This window comes from Pogona vitticeps, chromosome 1 (genome assembly GCF_051106095.1).
Source record: "Pogona vitticeps strain Pit_001003342236 chromosome 1, PviZW2.1, whole genome shotgun sequence".
NCBI lineage: Eukaryota > Metazoa > Chordata > Lepidosauria > Squamata > Agamidae > Pogona > Pogona vitticeps.
The window spans coordinates 337626973-337648391 of NC_135783.1; the positions used below are offsets into that span (position 1 = coordinate 337626973).

A 21419-nucleotide genomic window follows, 5' to 3' on the forward strand; every position below is an offset into this window, starting at 1 on the left:
CTTTGATTTGGGATTCTCATCTTCCGCCACCATCTCATGTTTCATTTTGAATGGTGTCATCATATGGTTTAAATGTAAGAAATATTCAGAGGTGGTTTACTCTTGCCTTGTTCTGTGCAGTACTAACCAGAGGTAATCTAAATGTCATTGCCACTGTTTGTGAAATATAGCACTGTCACGTTCCTCTACTGTTGTTGCTCAATTTTTGGCCTTCAAGAGTGTCTCCACCCAGGATTAATTTGAAATAAGGTTTTGGAGGAGAGCTTTGCAGATCCCTTGGACTGCCAGAAAGACAAACAAGTGGGTCCTAGAGCAAATCAAGCCTGAACTATCTCTGGAGGTAAAAATGACAAAACTGAGATTGTCATACTTTGGGCATAACATGAGATCTCTGGAAAAGATAATAATGCTAGGAAAAGTTGAAGTCATGAAGAAAAAGAGGAAGTATGAGGTGGACTGACTCCCTGAAGGAATCCACAGGCTTACGTTTACAAGAGCTGAACAGAGCTTTTGGGAAATTTTAATTCAGGAGGGTAACTGTTGCTTGATAGGTATAACTGAAACTTTGTGGAATGACTCCCATGACTGGAATACAGCAATTGAGGGATATAAACTGATCAAAAAGAACAGAGAGAATAAATATGGAGGTGGAGTTGCAGTATATGTAAAAAATACACATTCCTGCACAGAAATACAGGAGAAGGAGAGTGGATGTCCCATTGAGAGCATCAATCTAGTTGGGGCAAAAAACAAAAGGAACTTGGTAGTTGGAGTCTACTACCGACCGCCCAATCAAAGAGAGGAAGCGGATGAAACTTTTAAAAAACAAATTGCAGGGTTTTCAAAGAGACATGACATAATAGTGATGGGAGATTTCAGTTATCCAGATATATATTCGGAGGCAAATTCTGCCAAGTATGGCCCTTCCAAGAAATTCCTGGCTTGTGTAGCTGATAATTTTCTCCTACAAAAAGTGGAGAAAGAAACTAGAGGATTTGCTATCCTTGACTTGATTCTGACCAACAAAGGTGACTTGGTGGGGGAAGTGGCAGTAAGGGGAACTCTAGGTGAGAGTGACTGTGCCCTTCTAGAATTCTTGATTTCAAAGGAAATGAAAGCAGAGTGTAGATACACACTTCTGCTGGATTATAAAAAAGCCAATTTTAATAATCTCAGAATAAGTAAGGTCCCATGGCAGGAGATCCTAACAAGAAAAGGAGTCCAAGAAGGATGGGGGCTTCTAAAAGAAAAAAATTCTAAAGGCACAACAACAAACAATTCCAACAAGAAAAAAAAAGGGATGGTGGGCAAAAAAGGCCCACGAAAAGCTCCGGGAGGACCTAAAACCCCAAAAAGACATGTACAGAAAGTGGAACGAAGGCCAGGCCACCAAGGAAGAGTACAGACAAGTACCAAGGAAATGCAGGGATGACATTAGGAGGGCAAAAGCTGAGAATGAGCTGTGGTTAGCTAGGGACACTAAAAGCAATAAAAAAGCATTCTTCAGATAGGTGAGTAGCAAAAGACAAACAAAAGACATAGTGGCAAAGCTCCATAATGAAGATGGAAAAATGGTAACAGAGGACAAAGAAAAGGCAGAGATGCTCAATTCCTATTTTAGTTCTGTCTTTTCCCATAAGACAAACCATGAACTTCAAAATAAATTGGAAGTGCAAGTGGGGGGGCAGGATTGCAGCTGGAGATAGAACAAGGAATACCTTACCACGTTGTACGAGTTCAGATCTCCAGGGCTGGATGAACTGCATCTGAGAGTACTGAAGGAACTGGCTGAAGAACTCTCAGAACCACTATCCATTATTTTCTTGAAATCATGGGAAACAGTTGAGGTGCCAGTGGACTGGAGGAGAGCCAATGTTGTCCCTGTGTTCCAAAAGGGCAAAAAAGAGGAACCTGGGAACTACAGGCCAGTCAGTCTGACATCAATTCCAGGCAAAATTCTGGAAGAGATCATAAAGCAAGCACCTAGATAATAATGCAGTAATAACTAGAAGCCAACACAGATTTGTCAAGAACAAATCCTGACAGACTAATTTGATCTCATTTTTTGATCAGGTCACCTCTCTGATAGACAGAGGGAATGCTGAAGACGTAGTATATCTTGACTTCAGCAAAGCTTTTGTCAAAGTGCCCCATGATATCCTGATTAGCAAGCTAACGAGGTGTGGGCTGGATACATCAAATGTCAGGTGGATACACAATTGGCTACAGAATCATACTTGGAGGGTGATGATTAATGGGTCCTTCTCTAACTGGGAGGAGGTAACTAGTAGGATACCCAGTGCTCTTCAATATTTTCATTAATGATTTGGTTGAGGGAATGCAGGGAATGCTTGTCATATTTGCAGATTATACCAAACTGGGTGGAATAGCGAATACCCTAGAACAGTGGTCCCCAACCTTTTTCCAACTGTGGACCGGTTGGAGTGTGTGGCACGCTCATGTGGGGAGTGGTGCTCGTGGGGGGTTGTCATACTCATGTGCATGCATGTGGGTGTGTTGTGCTCACAGGGGGTGTGTTGTGCTCACAGAAGGTGTGTTGTGCTCACAGGAGGGCGTGTCACGCTTGCAGGGGCGGAGCATGTTCATGCACATGTGTGTCGCACACTCGCGGGGAGCAGGAGATCTGTGTCCCCAGCCTGGTCCTGCCTAGGCCACGGACTGCTGCCTGGTCGCGGAATGGGGGTTGAGGAGCCCTGCCCTAGAAGACAGAAACAAAATTCAAAATGACCTTGATAGGGTAGAACACTGGGCTGAAAGCAACAGAATGAAATTCAACAGGGATAAGTGCAAAAGACTGCAATTCAGAAGAAGAAACCAGTTGCACAGTTACAAGATGGGGATACCTGGCTTAGCAAAACTACTAGTGAGAAGGATCTTGGAATTGTCATAGATTACAAGCTAAATATGAGCCGACAGTGTGATGTGGCTACAAAAAAGGCAAATGCTATTTTAGGCTGCATTAATAGAAGTATAGTTTCCAAATCCTGCGAGGTGCTAGTCCCCCTCTTCAGCACTGGTTAGGCATCACCTTGAGTATTGTGTCCAGTTCTGGACACCACACTTCAAGAAGGATGCTAACAAATTGGAAGAAGTTCAGAGGACGGCAACAAGGATGATCAGGGGGATGGAAACCAAGCCTTATGAGGAAAGGCTGAAAGTACTGGGCATGTTTAGCCTTGAGAAAAGAAGGATGAGGGGAGATATGATAGCACTTTTCAAATATTTGAAAGGCTGTCATACAGAGGAGGGGCAGGATCTGTGCATGCTCATCCCAGAGTGCAGGACATGCAACAATGGGGTCGTGTTAAAGGAAGCCAGATTTCGGTTGAATATCAGAAAAAAACTTCCTGTTAGAGCAGTGCAACAGTGGGAGTTACTTCGGGAGTTGGTGAGTGCTCCAACACTGGAGGCATTCAAGAAAAACTTAGATAATCACCTGGCAGATACACTTTGATTGTATTGCTGCATTGAGCAGGGGGTTGGACTTGATGGCCTTGTAGGCCCCTTCCAACTTCACTTTTCTAGGATTCTATGAAAGGAAAAATGAAGATTGCTCATTTGTAGGGTTGCTATAAGTTTGAGACAACTTGACAGCATATAACAACACCCCAAAGCCAGTAGTTCTTAATAGCAGTTGTAATTATTGTATATTTTGCATATTGTGGTCCAAAACAAGGAATGTTTCCTCTGTCTGCAAATTTTCAAGAAAAAGCACACTTCTCTAACTGTACTAAAATCAGATCCCTATATACAACCCTTAGTTGCAAAAAAAGAGAAAAGTTTCCCACTACCTAACCTGTCTATATTCGACCAAAAATGACTTGCATATATCTCAAGTACATGATACCAACCACATGTTCTCGTTATGTAAGCAGGAATGCCCTGGATAGTAGTCCCACTTACAAGCTTCTTCACATCATAATTATTTCAGTGGGCATTTGATTCCGGATTCTCAGCCTAGTTCTTAAAAGCTTTTTCATAAATATTCCATGTCCTTTTCAAGAGAGTGGTGTAGCCCTGTGACATTAAAGAGGAAGCTGTGTGAAGGGGAGGGAGGTCAACAAATTTATCCACCAATAGCGTGCTCTTTTGGCACAAAAAGCACATTCTTATCTTTACATTCCATAATGAGAAGGCAGAACCAGAATTGGTGGCTGTAACTCCTCGGATGGGTGGATGCACAGCTGAGGAGGAAGAAGAAAAAAGAAGAGAGAGAAAAGAGCTGTTTGCGTTTTGTCCGTATTTTCATCTTCTTGGCCTGACAGAGGAGCAAGTGCTGTATTATTTTTCCCCCTGTGGTTTTCCCCAAGCTCTGTTAAAGGAAACTTCTTTTTGCATGATGTCAGACTGCGAGGGAATGGCTGTGGGTAAGTGCTGGATTTATATTTACCACCCTGTCCTGAAGTCTAGTTCACGGTCTCAGCTTGCAAAAGCCGCCCATAAGGAACTGGCATGTTTTCTGAGGGAAGCATTCTGCTCTGTCATTTCGGGCAGAGCAAGAAACAGGCAGCATTTATGAGCTGGATTTCCTCCTCTGTGAAATCAGTTATATCCTGCAGCATTCCTCCATTGCCATTATCGGGCATATAGGACAGAAGCTTTCGTGGTTGTATGTTTCTTTATATAAAACTATCCAATGCATATGTTTAGTTTGGTGTATTTGAAGGTTTTGTTTTAAATCTAGCCTCTCTGATGCTGAGAGTTCTGAATAGGGAGCACAGAATAATAGTTATCATGATGCTGATGATAAAGTTTCCCGACGTGATGGACTCAGCAGATGGCATTGGGACAGGCACTCGCTTTCTCAATATGACCTATCTCACAAGATTGTTTTAAGCATAAAGTGCATGGGGGAGTGAAGAAAGACATGTATATGGTCTTGAGCTTATTTGAGAAAAGCTGGAATAACTGCTGGATAGCTCAGTGGTTTTAGTAGAGGTTGAGAGTTCGATTCCCCGCTGTGTGTTCTTGACAGGGGCTGGACTCAATGATCCATAGGGTTTGTTCCAGCTCTGCGGTTCTAAGATAACCTTAACCGTATTATGATATAAACTAAAAAATAACAAATTTATTTCTTTAAAATATTTTAACCCCACCTTTCTCCATAAAAAAGGACCCAAGGCGGCTTACATAATTAAAAGGCAGCGTTTAAAGTGCCAGTGGTGAATATACAGTACAAATACAAAAAGAATAAAATGAGTACCCTGCTAAAAGGCAGAAGCAACACCAAAATACATTCAAAGCTGTAAGTTACAATGATCCATTAAAAACCCCACTCAGCCAGTCACTCAGGGAAAGTGACTGCAAGCTTCGTCTGCTTGCGGAAAGACTGAAAAGATGGGGCCAGCCTAAGCTCCTGTGGGAGGGGGTTCCAAAATGTGGGAGCGGCAACATTGAAGGCCCTCTCCCGTTCACCCACCAAACACACCTGTGAAAGTGGACGCACTGAAGGAGCACCCTCAAGCTGCATACCTGTGTTTGCAAAAGGAGTGTAATTCCATCCAGCACAGTCTGTGTACCTGTTCCCTGATCTGCCTTTTGGCTGACCAGGACCACCTCTGTCTTGTCTGGATTAGGTTTCAGTGTATTCGCCTTCATCCAGTCCATTATTGACAACAGGCACTGATCTAGAACTGAAACAACTTCCTTGGACTTAGATGGAAGGCAAGAGAGAATTGGGTGTCATCCACATATTGGTGACATTGAACCCCTAAACTCTCCTAGTGATTCGTGTGGATGTTAAATGACATAGGAGACAAAACAGAACTCTGAGGTACCCCAAAGGCCACTGTCCAGGGTGTCAAACAGGAACCACCTGCACCACCTTCTGAGTTCTTTCCTCCAGGAGGGACTGGAGACACTGTAAAACAGTGCCTCTAAGTCTCATCTCAAAGAGATGGGTCAGGAGGATGTGATGGTTGATGGCATTCAAAGCTGCTGAAAAGTCCAGCAGAACTAACAGGGACATACTCCCCCTGTCCAGTTCCCAACGTAGGTCATCCACCAAGGCGACCAGAGCACTCTCCATCCCATAACCAGTCCTGAAGCCATATTGAAATGGATATAGACAATCTGTCTCATCCAGAAACCCCTGGAGCTGAGAAGCCACAACATACTCCAACACCTTTCCAATAACAACACAACAGCAACACAAAGATAGATAGATAGTGCCTAACAATATGACGAGAGCATACAGTCTCTGTAGAAATTGCCGTGTACAGATATGTCCTTTGGCCAATTACAGAGAGGAATGTCTGGGAATAGGACCAGAAATTATCCTGTAATTTCATTTCCTAAGTCTAAAAGGAAGCAGAAAGTTTAAAAACAAAACAACACCAAACATGGATTTGTTGGTGAAAAATAATCATGCTGTAGTTTGGTTGGGAGGAACTCCATACAGAAGGATACATCTTGTTGGCCTAAGATGTTAGATAATTAGATGTAAATGTATGCCCCTGCCATTTCTGAAACCTCTAAATGTCAGACACTCCTTGGATTTGCTCCACAAAGGAAATTGCTTTAAAAGCATTCATACCAATTGTACGTATGCGAAGTCACTCCAATGGGAATGGGGGGTGGGTTGGATGAATAGCCCATTTAAAAGTACAGTGGTACCTCACAAGACGATTACCCTGCAAAAATGGTTTTTTCGCTAGACATTGACTTTCTGCGATCGCTATGGGGGAATTTCGCTGGATGATGATTTGGTCCGTGCTTCGTGGACCATTTTTTTCGCAAGACGAAGATTTTTACAGCTGATCGTCGGCTTTGCAAAATGGCTACCCTATGGGCAATCTTCACAAAACGGGAGTTTTCAGGACCAATGCTTCGCAAGACAGGGATTTAAACAGCTGATCGGCGCTTTGCAAAATGGCTTCCTTATGGGCAATTTTCACTGGACGATGACTATTTTCCCCATTGGAATGCATTAAATGGGTTTCAATGCATTCCAATGGGGAAACGCTTTTCACTAGACAATGTTTTCACAAGACAGCGATTTCAATGGAGTGGATTAACATCGTCTAGTGAGGCACCACTGTATATAATAACTAACAGGAGAGTCGTTATCTTGTCTCATGGACAGCAGCATCCCCTCTGCCCCACACGTTCAAGGGTGAGGTGACTCCTATCCTGTCCACAACCTGACCCATTCATTCTCATGCAGCATAATTTAGATGGCAAATTAGATGGCAAATTTAGATGGTAGAACCATTTGGCTTCACAGGCATATGATGGAGCAATGTGCTGTATACTATATTATTTCGGAATAAAAATCAGGAAGACTCGGATAAGGAGACTAACCCTAACCTACCCTTTTCCAACATGGTGGCCCTTGGAATGGTTGAAGATGTAGTCCAGCCTGTTTGTTGGCTACAGTGTCAGGGGAAGTGGCCTATTAGATTCCATTTCCACTGTGACTTAGCAGCGGTTTGATTGCGATAAAACTCTGTATCTATGACCCCATGGCTGTGTTTCAGTTTGGTTATCTTTTAATGCTTGGCTAAAAATGTCCAAATTCTCTGGAAAGCTGAAAGTAGGATGCTGAATAAAGAATACAAAGTATTAAGCAAAAACTACAGGTGACTCCTGTAAATTCATAGATTTATCACTTTGTTCTTTCCCTCTTCAAACAATCAGCAGTTAGGAAAATGTCTTCAAGAAGACACATTTCAGCTAACTGAAACCACTGTAGCCTCGTAACCAGGAACTACAAGAGTATCCAAAAGTTGTAACCTGCACCTAGTTGTGCCTTCATGAAGTGGTGTTCATCCCTCCCCCATTTTTTCCCTTTTTTGTGGTGGTGGTGGTGAATTAACACAATGGACGTGTTTTCCTCAATCCACTGTGCTCTGTGTTTTAATGCAGTGCTTTATACATTTGTCATTGTGCAACTATCACAAGTGTCCTAAAAGATTCTGAAGATCTGACCATTTTTGCAAACATAAAGAAATAGGGAGGGATTATATCTTAGCAGTTTGTTTTGAGCTCAGCTTTAGTCTTTCTCTGATTCCCCTAGTTTTATCTGAAATATACTAAATGTCAACAGCAACCATTAATATTAGGAAGGAAGAGGAAAGTATGTGTGTATGTGTGTGTGTGTGCACATGCGCGAGTGCGTGTTTGTGTTGGGATATTTTTGCTTGTCTTATTGAAAGGTATGCTGTGTAGCTAGTAACCAGAGTAGGGTGCTTTGCCAGCAGAACTAGCTTCAGTTTAGAAGCTGGAATGATTTTGTTTGTGAGCACAGTCGTGAGTCATAGCAGGGAAGTGGGAGAGGACAGGAAGGTGGGATAGCAATGAAAGATCTAGTGCACACCTAACATGAGTGAAATTGTTGCGATGGCTGCTTGTATCCTCTGTTTCCTGTTGCTCGGGATATGATTTCTTTCAGAGAATTGTTTGTGTGCACATTAATGTGTCTCTTGCTAATTTGCCCACTGACCAGTCCTCTGAGGCTAGTGGAAACTTGTTATCACTGAATTAAATAGCAGTTTTACGTGAAAATATTTTTGGCACAAGCATGGGAGTGGGGAGAGAGAATAAAATCCTGTTCCATGCATTACAGTTCTCTTTCTACCTCCTTCCAGCAACTATGTAAAATTTTAGATTAGGTACATTAATCAGTTTCATGCAGACTACTATGCGTACGTCGACTTTTACCTTTCAAAATCCATACACAATCAACTTTGTTTTGCTTGAATTTAGGATGTGTCTTTTAGCATAAATGTTTATTTAACTATTTTCTGTTTCTAGGCAGGCGATTCAGTTTCTTTCCAGTTACGTTACTAGATGTTTGAACTACATAGTGGCCAAAATTGTGTTGCTTCGCGTTGCAAATTGGAGTAAAGTAAAGCATGTTGCTTATACAGTATACCGTTCCATAGTACTTCAAGCACTCTCTGGGAGGTTTACAAGTTAATTATGCAGGCTACACATTCCTCCCTCCCCCCCCCCCAATCTGGGTACTCATTTTACCAAACTTGGAAGGGTAGAAGGCTGAGTCAACCTTGACCTGGCCACCTTGGATTGAACTTGGGGTCGTGAGCACAGTTTTGGCTGCAGTACAGCAGTTTAACCACAGCACCACGAAGCTCTTGACCAGAGTATGTCCTTTGAATCAACAAGGATTGAATGACTCAGCTCCTCTGCAATTCAAATGGTCTTACTCTAACTGCAACTTACTCTACTAAAGCAAGTAGGCCCATTTGAATCAGCAGAATTTACAACCAGCGAGCTGCATATATATCACCCTATAGCACTCCAGGTGAGCCACATTTATCTATAGGTGTAGGTATCTCAGGTGGAAGTCTCAGAATGGAGAATTCTGGGAATTAAAGTCCCAAAAAGAAATATGGAGGGCACATTTTTGCACTAAGTATGACAAGAAATGGAAATAAAGTGTATATTTAGAACAAGCAAACAATGGCATTTCCATGCTGTTCACAGCCCCCACAAAAAGGCAGCTTCAAAAGCTGCATAATTGAGCATGCTGGATGAGGTAGGGAGAGAATGAAGGCATGGAAAATTGAACTCTATTGCTGTTTGTGACCTCCTCTTGAATTACAGGAGCTGGACAGAAATTGTTCAGTCAGTAGTCTTAATTATATACTATTCTTTAGATCTTAGCAGGCAAGTCTCCAGTAGAAAACACTAACAGCCTCCTTCATTTGAATGGAAAATGAAATGTGTTGGAGATGAAAAGACAAGAACATAAAAGATAAGGGCAATAGAGACATGCAGTCTTGGAAAGAGGTTTGAAAATGATAACGCTGAAGTGGGTGGGTGGGGACATCATGTAGCATCCATTAAACATAATAGAAAATATTTATTGCATAAATTTAAAAAAATGAAGAAGTGATCATAAGATGAATGTGAATTCTTAAAATGGATTATGTAAACATAGTAAATCAATATGAATACGTTAACACAAAATGAACTCTATACCGTTAACCCTAATGATCTAGAAGCAAAAACAAACAATATGTGGACTATGGAGCATTTAATGTCCCAATGTAAATTTCAGGGTATACAAGTATCCCATGTCAAAAGAGTTGTTGTGTGTTCAAAATAAAATATGTCTCATTAGGTCCAGAAAAGTAGAAAGTGAAATAAAATCGGATAAATAACATTAACACACCCTGTAGGAAGGAATATTGTTATTTCCATTGAATTCTACTGTAGGCTTAGCCTCTCCACGAAGTGCTGGGTCACACTGAGGAAAGTGTTGAAAGAAGAAATCCAGGCTGTGTTCACACGAGCCAAATGTCACCTGCCTATTCCCCACTGAGTTCATATCATACATTTGCAGTCAAATGGCCATTAGCAAATCATCTACATGGCAAGCATGCTAACTGTGGATCATTTCTTGCTTGGTCAGAATCATCTACTTTTTTGGTTGCAAATCTTTTTTTTTTTGAATAGGTTGCATTGCTGCAAGTGTGAACGGGTTTTCCGGAACTTTTTTGAGCTACTGTCACCATGCATGTCTTTTAAAACTGTGTTCATGTTTATTCCCCCCTCCCCCGGAGTTTCTGCCAATGCGTTGGTTCACTTCTGTCAAACAGTGTCAATGAGAAAGTCTAAGTGCTTATTGAGTTGGAAGGAAATGACTCGGTAACCCAAAAACACATTGGGATATACATCTTGGAACAATTCTGCGTGACCGCAAAACATGATTAAAAGTTGCGTTAACTACAGGGGAACATTTTGCTGGTGCAACTACGGCCATAATAAGGCAAAATAGCTTCGCAGGATCTTGCACTGCTCTGTGATTCTTGATTCTTGTTTAAAAACTAAAGGAAATAGAACTGTCCTGTGGCCACTTTGTATGTTGGGTAAGAAGTGACATTCCTCCAGCTCCAGTGCCATGAATAACATAGAAAAGTGTCACCCGTTGGGGAATCTATTGCATGGTTTTACAAAATCAGTGAAGGTGACCCCACATTACCTGCCGAAATACTGAAGTACAACTCTAACCCATTTCAGCCAAGCTCTGAATAGAACAAGAGGCCGTGCCATTTAGGTTCTGCAGTTTTCCAGAAGTTTGAAAAGTGCATGCACTGCACAATGAGGCAACCAATGTAAAGAAATCTGGGCAAGCGTAACATGATCCTAGTTGCATAAAGCAACCAGAAGCAAATATGTGACAGTGTTCTGAATAAAGCTGCAAGCAATAGGAAAATAGTGTACTACTGGGCACAACTGAAAACTCCCTTTATCAGGGGTTTGAGGCACTGCGACAAGGTCATCCAAAGCAATTGTTAACTTATTCTCTTCTTAAAATTTAAAACTAGGGTGGAGATCCTACAGCAGGTTATGGACCATTTTGGGCAGCCCTAACTCTCCCATTCTTTCCCTCCCTTAATTGTGCAGTAATTTACCACTGTGGCTTAGGCAATATCATTTACTGTATGTGAGCATAAATATCCAATAGGACATCTATTTATAATTATTATAGAAGGGCTCCTACTTCCAAGCATCTGCTGCCTGAAGTTACCCTGGTGCTCTTCCGAATGATAGAACCAACCCTGAAATTCATCAGAATGTAATTCAGGCCAGGGTTGTTTGGATGAGAGTGAACAATGTGGAGGTGAGGTGGTGATCAAACCAGCTGAAATTGGTGGTGGTGGGGCTTGGATGGTGAGTCTGATTTTTTTAAAAAAAATAAACATGGAAGGAATTGAATGAATCTTCTCCAAAGAATAATCTTAAGTCTGAAGTTCATCATACAGAAATGGGTGCTGCATAAGAAACATTTTATTTGCTTAAACGGATAACTCATTTTCTGAACTGTAACTGGCCTGTCCATTGCTCACTGGAGTTCTCCTCAAACATTTCCTAACATTTAAATCAGTCAGAAAAACAGAACTAGTTTGTGGTGATTTTGTGTATAGGTTTGTATTTGCTCTCATAGTAAATGACTGGGATTCTTTGACAGTTGTATGGGGGGAATGTATGCTAGGACATGGCAGAATGACAGTTGAGAAATATAAAAGAATGTATAATCTAAAATATATTTGTTTTAACACACACAAAGGAATAAAGAAAAAGGTTCAGTGAGCAGATGAAAAAGAATTTAAGAAAAATGTTTCAATTTTTCAGTTTCCTCAGTTTAGAACCATAAGCCTTACCTTTCTTCTTTATAATATAAACTTTTTCTGTTTCAGATAGATAGATAGATAGATAGATAGATAGATAGATAGATAGATAGATAGATAGATAGATAGATAGATAGATAGATAGATAGATAGATAGATAGATAGATAGATAGATAGATAGATACCGGCTTTAACAAAAGTACAGACCTGATCACTCTTTTACTCACAGCCGCTTCTCAGAAAAAGAGCACACTCATTCTTACTCCTTCAAAGTTTATTCCACTTTGACTCTCCAACTTTCTAACTGCCTAACTCTAAATAACTAACTTTTTCACACACATAAACAAAACAGAATCTCTCCAGGCAGGAACCATATAGATCAATCAGCACTTTGAATTGGGTCCGGAAATGGACTGGTAGCCAGTGCAGTTGTAACAGGGGCATTATATGCTCTGTATAACGGGCCCCAGTCAGTATTCTGGATTCTTCTTCTACTCTTTCTTCTATAGCCAGGACAACCCACTAAGTTAAAGAAGCTCTAAAACTCTTAGTTTTTACTTCCTGAGAATCTTACAACAATTGGCACCCATAAAGAGACATACGTTCATCATGAGAATTTTAAAACAATTCTTACTGTTCCATTTTCAAGATACCTGTTATTCTGACAATATTGTTTCCTTTTTTTCTTTTCTTTTTTTTTACATGAAAAAGAAAATACTGTAGCTTCTTTGGGAGAAAGGATGTTTTTTTTCCCATACTGAAATATATATATTGACACTCTTGTGCTATCCATTAGCACTAAGTACATAGATATTCCCTCATCCCTACATATAGATAAAAGCAGCACAGATCAATTATTTAAAGGCTTTCCCTTATGTGTCTTATTCCCCCCCCCACCTCGCTTTCTTTCGTAAAGTGGGGATGTTCTATCCCTACAGGGATGAGCAGACTTTTATCCATTTGGCATTTTGATTAGAAAAATGTGCACAGTGCAATTGTTCTCCTTCTCATTACAGCCCCCTCGACTCCAAGATAAACCTGTGAAGTTAAGCAAAAAGAATCTTAAAAGGTTGTTTCCTTCCTCTGTTCCCATCACACTAGGGATTCTGAAGGAATGCCATCTTTTGAATTCTGATGGAAACTTATCTGTTCTGTTCCTTCCAGACACACCAGTGGGTTAGAACTTATATGTCAATTAAAAATCATGAAAAATATATTCAAAAATATGCATTATTTATAGAGCCAGTGGAGAATAGCTGAGTACCAGAGGACGACTCAAGGGAGCTAGGTTCCAATCCTTGCTTCACGATGAAAACTTGCTGTGTGGTGACAATCATACAGCATTGCTGGAACATCTCATATGCATCAAAAACCCTACCAGAGTGACCATAATCTTGGAAGTAGCCATGAAACAATATCCCAGAGTCAAAAAAATTTTTCTTTTAAAAAAATCTAAAGGAAATCTTTCATCCAACCTCCTGCTGATTAAAATTTGCTACCGTAAATTAAAAATTGCTCAACAGAACAAAACAGCAGCTTCAGCTGATTTTTAGAGTTGTTTTTGGTTCAGTTTACCCATTGAGGTAATTAAAGCTTGTACTCTTAATAGCATTACGAAAATTATGCTAAGTTGTGCAAAGATCCATTATCACAAGCTGAGAAAGGCAGTTAAGCCTGCAGTCCGACTCTCTTAAACTTTTAGGAACAGCAAAGAACTCACTCCATCTGTTCCTTGGATTTCATTCTTATAATCATAGCAACCTTTCAGACCTCTCAGTTTGATCTTGCTTCCTATTTCCTCCATATAGAAAGCAATATAGCTATAGCTATATCTGCTATAGCTGCTAATCTATAGCAGAGGTCTCCAAACTACGGCCTGCGGGCAGCATCTGTAGATAGGAAGAGGAGGGAAGGGGGACCCAAATGATCCCCCATCACCTGCTGTCTTTTCAAAGAAAATGTGTAAAATATATGATGTTGCCCTCATACTGAAAATTTTGGAGATCCCTGATCTATAGGAACTTTAGAAAGCTCCATTATGCTGAGTGAGACCAGAGCTCCATCTAGCCCAGTATTGTCAACTTTGACTGGAAGGGGCTCTCTAGTGTTTCAGGATGGATTCTTCCCTTGCCAACCTGAAGCTCCCTCATATACTAGTTGTTTCCATCTAAGGTTGCCAAGTTTCAAAGCACTAGCTAGCCTCAAAGTCTTGAGCTGAAAAAGCAAATTTCAGGATGAGCAGTGGCAGAGAAAAATAAAGTTTTGGCTTGCTTGTTTGTAAGCCTGGGCATTGATGTCTTTCAGTTAGCAATTGATACCTAGACTCACTGGTTATGCATAAAACTGCTTGAGCTTTTGTTGTGTTTGCACCACATTGGCATGTGAAAAACCAAGGCGCAAACGGAGAAAACTGAGGGGACAATTAGTGGATGCGTTAATTTGACCTATTGTGCAATTTGAAGCAAAGCAGGGGGTGGTGCACCAGCATCATGACTTACAAGCCTTCTTTTGCACAAGCCTTGGGAACTTTTCCCAGTCCTTGCCTGCCCTGCATCTGAAACCTGTCAGGGTGTCCATCATAAGAACATAAGAATACAAGAAAACCCCTGCTGGATCAGGCCAAGGGGCCATCTAGTCAAGCTTCCTATATCACACAGGGGCCCCACCAGATGCTTGTGGGAGTACATGAGGCAACTAAATACCTGTATCCTGATACCACTTTCCTGCATCTGGCATTTTGAACTATCTTCTTTCTAGGCCTGGAGATTATACATCCCCATCATGGCTTGTAACCTGCAATGGACTTTTCCTCCAGGAATCTGTCCAATCCCCTTTTAAAGGCATCTAGGCCAGATGCCATCACCACATCCTGTGTGGCAAGGAATTCCACAGACTAACAACACGCTGGGTCAAGAAATATTTTCTTTTGTCTGTTTTCACTCTCCCAACACTTGTGTCAGATTTTGCCCCTGGAATCTCAGGGAATAGGGTACTGCTTGCTTAGCAGTAATAACTGTCATGATTATAAGTGATTTACTAGATGCCCATTTTAGTATCATCAGTGTTCAGTATTTGATGATAGTAATATTCAGAAGATGAATGGATGACAGCTTCACAGAAAGCACTGTCCAAAGAGGCATGATGGGGAGGGCTCCTGGTCTGGAAATGTAATCAAGAAATGAGATGGACCACCCTGGCTGACAAAGCGTGCAAAGTTCTAGGAAATAATGTATGAGCAATTGCTTAATAAAATGGTTGAGTAAAAAGGAAATGTTTAAAGCTTTTATAAACAAAGAAAAAAGATTGCTATGCACTCAGTGGTTCTCACTGCACGAATATTTGTAGTTTGCAAACTCTTTCTTTTGCAAAATAATACTGGAAATAATAGATGTACATGGAAGATGTACAAACATTGCTAATGAAGGAGAAATGAAATTACATTTCAAAATTAATGGAAGATGGAATAATATATAATGTGTGCGGGGGTAAAGAGTAACATTTTCTACTTAACCTTTGAAGTTAGCACATGTCTACACTGGCCCTTTTGGTGTGGGCTGGTGTAGTCTAAGAAGGGTTTCTTGAGATTGGAGGAGGACCAACGTGCCATTTGGTGCAATCCTCACATCCAAATGACATTTCAACCCCAAGCAATCCTCTGGTTCCTTCCACTGTCAATTGAACACTTCCTCTATGGAGGGGCAGAGGAAGTGAAATTATTAATTTTGCCTGTGCTAGCTATTGCTGATGCATTAAATCACTTAGATTAAATTAGGAAAAAAAAATATTTGCCTTTTGTGTAACATTGATCAAGAAACTGCCCACAGCTTCAGTTTTGATTGGCAGTTCACACATAGGTAAAGAAATAAATTTAATCTAAGTGATTCAGCGCATCAATAATGATCTAAAAGACAAATAAAAATTACTTGTGTTCCACCATAGAGGAGCAGGGCAAGTGATATCCTGAAGCAGCTCATTTATTAAGCCACATCACAGTACTGGAAATTCAAACAGGAAGGAGCCTTGGCAGCTTTGACGCTTCAAGGCTTGATTTTAGTCCATTCCCAGTGATCACACGGACTGGGAATGGACTAAACTAGAGCACACCAACCCGTAAGAAAAAAAGTAGAAGCTCTTGACATAAGCTCAGAAAGATGCGAGTGGGGTAACCCAGGGGGCAAAGTGAGGCAAATTGGTCTGCTCTAATGATGATGACGTGCGCTCTGTAGAAAAAAAAGGAGGAAAGCAATTCATCCCCACAACACATCAAACAATGAGACAAATGCTTGTCTGAAAAGGTCCTTACATTTAGAAGATATTTTGGGTATTTTTTAAAGATAGCTTCAGTGACATTTTTTCTAGTTTTGCACCACTAGTTGTGTTTTTTTGTAGATTAAAAACAAAAAATAACAAAAAGGAACTAATGAGGTGATTATTAACATGACAAATTACAGTTGTATTTATATTTATTTATTTTTGCAATGGTTAAAGAATATATTTGTATATAATTAGATATAGACATCTTTGGATGTAATTTGGATATAAAAAGATACTATTGGATATAATTTGCAACAAATTATATAATGAAAATACTTAGTAACTTCCCAGGTTCTACCCCCCCCAAAAAAAGATGGCTTCACTATGTCATGTGTCTTCACTACAATATTAACTTGTATTGCCACGTTTCCTCAAAGTAAGTCTTATTAAATTTACTCTGAAGTTGATTTACTTCTCAGTAAACAAACAGAAGTTTGGACTTTTACACGGATTAGATTTAAACTAATATAAAAGTCATTTTTAAGCAATGAGGGGTCCATGGAAATTATAGGGCCAGAGATCTCTTACAGAGTGTCCAACCCTATAGTAGGCAGGACTATAATCCCAGGGATTATTTTTAGGAAAACAAAGCGAAAGGAGGAGGAGGAGGGTGTGCTGATTATATATCATCCTATAGCACTTAGAGCACTCTCTGGGCAGATTACAGTTTAATAAAATTGGGTACACATTCTTCCCCACACCCAGTACTCAATTCACCAATCTTGGAAGGATGGAAGGATAAGTGAACCACAAGCCGGCTACCTGGGATTGAACCCAGGTGATGAACAGAGTTTGGGCTGCAGTACTGCAGTTTAACCACTGCACCACAGGGCTCGTTCATCACATTGAATTTCCTGTGAAACTTGGTTTCGTGATGGATAGTGGCCACTTACATAGCACCAAAAGAAACAGAAAGAGAGAGCAAATGGAGCCACTGATTTGTACAATATTACAGACGTATAGATCAAATTGAAAAATGTTTTTTTTTAAATAATTTCAGCAGAGTTACAATATATGTTACTAGAGATTTTGCCCTGGTGACCTGTGTGCTTGTTAGTCTGCTGTCCAAGTTCTAATACTGGATGATGAGTTCAAGATTCCTTCTGGTTCTTTATCTTGAAATCGGACTTGGACTGGAACAGAATATACCTTCAAAAACAGGATTGTCCTCCTCCGATCCTTCAAAGAGAAAATATTCTTCCACAAGAAAAGGATACAAGGATACTGAATGTTAATGTGGAGATTCCCATGATGAGCCAAAGGATTTTTAAAACCACTGAACACTTCTCATTTTGGTATGTTTTGCAGAATGTGGATGTGGAAGACTATTGCAAATGTGTTTTAGAAGAAGTAGTTTGTGCTAGCATATCAGGCAAAAACAAAATGAAAATGAAAACATTATGGCCTCTTAAAGACTAACTGCTATACTTTAATGTGAACTTTCATGGACTAGTCCATTTCTTCAAACATGAGAGTGGGACTACATGGCAAATATTTATACACTGAGCATGAGAATCAATTTCCTCTCAAACCTGTTTCAAAAATGATGGGTGTTCCAACTCCCCCATCCCGGAAAGCATCATCCTCTCTCTTGCTGCACATCATCACATTCTATAAATCAGAGGTGTCCAGAAAGGCTTTTTTTCAATTTAGAGTGACAACAACTCCTTAGGCAGCAGGCCTGGAGATGATAAAAAACAGGTTAGGAAAATCCCAACTGCAACGGGAGATGTGTGTGTGTGTGTGTGTGTGTGTGTGTGTGTGTGTGTGTGTGTGTGTGTGTGTGTGTGTGTGTGTGTGTGTGTGTGTGTGTGTGTGTGTGTAAAATGTGTTTGTGTGTGTATAGGAATAACATGGTCAAAATGGCCTCACCACAGTCTGAGAGTGGTCCTGCTGAGACACATGAAAGAGAATGTGTCAGAAACATCCCCTTGCTGTGCACAAAACATTTTCGAGGGCACCCCCGTGGATCTATGGGTGTTGCAACGAGCAACAAAAGATCACAACGTGTTTGAATTCACGGCATGCAACCTATATCTGCTAGAGGATGCCATTAGAAGATTTCTTTTTTAAAAAATCAGAAGAAAGGCAATAGCTCTGCTTCAATAGTTCAAAAAAGAGAGAGTGCTCCATGGTGCTGCTTGATTGAAGATTTTCAAACCCTGAGTGTTCAAAGAAATGGAGCTGCAGGAGCTTCTTTCTTTACCTTCCCTCCATCTCAGATCATGTGCTGGCAGGGAAAAACATCAGCCCTGGGTGACTTGGATAACTGAATGCTGTTTGATCAATACAATCACCTTGTCCTGAGAAAAGAAAGGAGAAATGGGACTATGTTCCAAAGATTTTTCATATATTGCCATAAAAGACCAAGGCTGGTCCAAGACCCTTGGCGACTTGAGGTAAAGGTAAAGGTAAAAGTTCCCCTTGACAATTTTTGTCCAGTCGTGTTCAACTCTAGGGGGCGGTGCTCATACCCATTTCCAAGCCACAGAGCCAGCGTTTTGTCCGAAGACAATCTTCCGTGGCCACATGGCCAGTGCGACTTAGACACAGAATGCTGTTACCTTCCCACCGAGGTGGTCCCTATTTATTTACTTGCATTTGCATGCTTTCGAACCGCCAGGTTGGCGGGAGCTGGGACAAGCGACAGCAGCTCACTCTGTTGCGTGGATTCGATCTTACGACTGCTGGTCTTCTGACCCTGCAGCACAGGCTTCTGTGGTTTAGCCCACAGCGCCACCACGTCCCTTATGACTTGAGGCCAAGTAGCAAATGGTGCACCCTCATCCACCCAAGCCAAAGTATCCGAAGCCAACCAAGTGACTTTGGAACATGAGACAGAGGAATACCACCAGCACCTCTTTCTGTCTTCAGCCCTAAAAATACAATAATGTTATAGCCCAACACAAGAATAATTATATTTCTGGAAAGAGATGGGGCACGTGACATAAATTAAGATTATATATACAGTATATATATATTCCCAAATGGTGGTGAGTTACACTGTATATTTGAGTTATGATTCTGTTTGTCATTTATGGTTTTGTTATATTTTATTATATTAATTTTTTTAAAGTTAAAAAATATGATAATGACTGATTAAATCACTTGCTATTTGCTCCCCTTCTGTGACATGCAAAATCTGCAGTCTGAGATGACTGCCTCAATCTGCTCAATAGTGGTATGAGGACCATTAAAAACTGAGCTGACATATACTGTATTGTCCGCAGTCCTATATCAGATACAGACTGGTGTGTAAATGCATTAGCACAATACACATGGGGATAGTGCAATAGGCACATTCCAACGAGATGAGAAAAATGGCAAAAAATTGGGGCTATGAAATCAACATTTTGTTCAAGTGTATCTCCAGAGACCTCATCCTCAAATTCCTATTGATTTGTTTCCAAAGAATAACAGACTCAAGGTGAGCTCACCCCAACAAACAAACGTGTATAGTTTTTTCTTTTCTTTTTTTAAAAGATGCTGTTGTCGAATTTCCAGGATCAGCACTAATCCATCATGAGCAGTGCCCAGAAACAATGAGATCAGGCACGATTGGTACATCCGTCAAGTTCAAAACTTCCCAGAGTAAGCTGTTTTGCTATAAATAGCAGGGCAGTGAACACATTTTGTGCTTTTGCAGTTTTAACAATCAAGTCGGGAAATACAGTAATCTGGGGAAATATGAAATGCCACAAAATTGGCACTCTTAATAAACCTGCAGGATGCATATATTTAGCTTACATATCCAGGTCTTTGGTGAAGAGCTCACTGTCATGCTCTATAAAATTAACAAATTTAAATGTTAAGAAACAAAACACCAACATTAGACCAATATCGCAAGCATTAGTGACACCTTCTAACACCGGATGAGAAAAAGGTACAACATACGTAGACCAGTTAGGTACCAATAGACCAGTTTTGTCTACCAGTGTAGGCATTGGAAATGAGGGCACAACGAAAGAAGAAATCTGACATACAGGTATCACTTACCAGAAACTGTTGAGATACTTGGAAAACACCAACACAGTTCTCTGTGAGTGTGGAGAAGAACAGGCAATGTCACACCTGTGTCACGGTGTAACTATATGGGTTCTTTTGGAGCAGGCAGGTGCAGGCTAAACGGGGTAGGGTGGAGATGCAATTTGCCATTTGGTGCAATCCTTGCATCCAAATGTTATATTATTCAAGTGGCCCTATTTGGCCTGGCTCCTTTGATATTGTGAAGCGGTTTAATAAGTGAGCCACTTCAGGGTATTAGGCAATTGAACACTTCCTCTGCTCCTTGGTGGAGGAGCAGAGGAAGTGAACTTTTAAAAAGACTATGTAATAGACTATCGGTGATCCACTGCATCAGCTATATAAAAAAAAATTAAAAATATTTTCTTTGCCTCATTTGAAGGGGCCAATTGAGAAACTGCTAGCAGCTGAATAAACAATAGCCGATTTGACTGCAAGCAGTTTCTCAAACTCAGGAGCCCTACTAGGGTTGCCATAAATTGGAAACAACTTAGCAGCACATAATAATAGGTAATGTGAGCCTATAGTGAGATCAGCAGCAATTGGTGCCTGTCCAGCAGCTGATAAATAGTTAGTTTTTTTCTTCCTAGCTCTGGGTTGGCATGTTATTGGTCACCGAAGTTTGAACCAGATTTTAACTGGTTTCCCTTTGTGCCCCTTTTTTATAGTTAGCTGGCCCAGAAGCAGTTCTATTCCACCCAGAACCTTGCACACCCTGTCTCTGTGACTTCATAAGGCCCCAGCCCCTATCTCCTAGGACTTTGGCCCTGAAATCTCAGGGAATGGGATGCCCTTGACCTGGCAATTATACTTAACCTACTCATAAAGGTAAAGGTTCCCCTTGACAATTTGTCCAGTTGTCTCCGACTCTAGGGGGTGGTGCTTATCTCCGTTTCCAACCCATAGAGCTAGCCCACATTGTAGGCTTAGCTCTGCATTAATTCTGCAATAAAACACAATTCT

The 21419-nt window shown here is 40.7% G+C and overlaps 1 protein-coding gene across 4 annotated transcripts in view; it reads left to right on the top strand.

The window, feature by feature from the left end:
• Positions 1-3109: 3109 nt before the first annotated feature.
• The window catches only part of EML1 (EMAP like 1), a 164475-nt gene continuing 146165 nt past the window's right edge, over positions 3110-21419 (top strand). For all 4 annotated transcript variants that reach the window (XM_072986650.2, XM_072986646.2, XM_020814210.3 and 1 more), the window contains exon 1: positions 3110-4388. In XM_072986650.2, the coding sequence (XP_072842751.2) occupies positions 4190-4388 (199 nt within the window). In that variant the 5' untranslated portion in view covers positions 3110-4189. The remainder of the gene's footprint in view (positions 4389-21419) is intronic.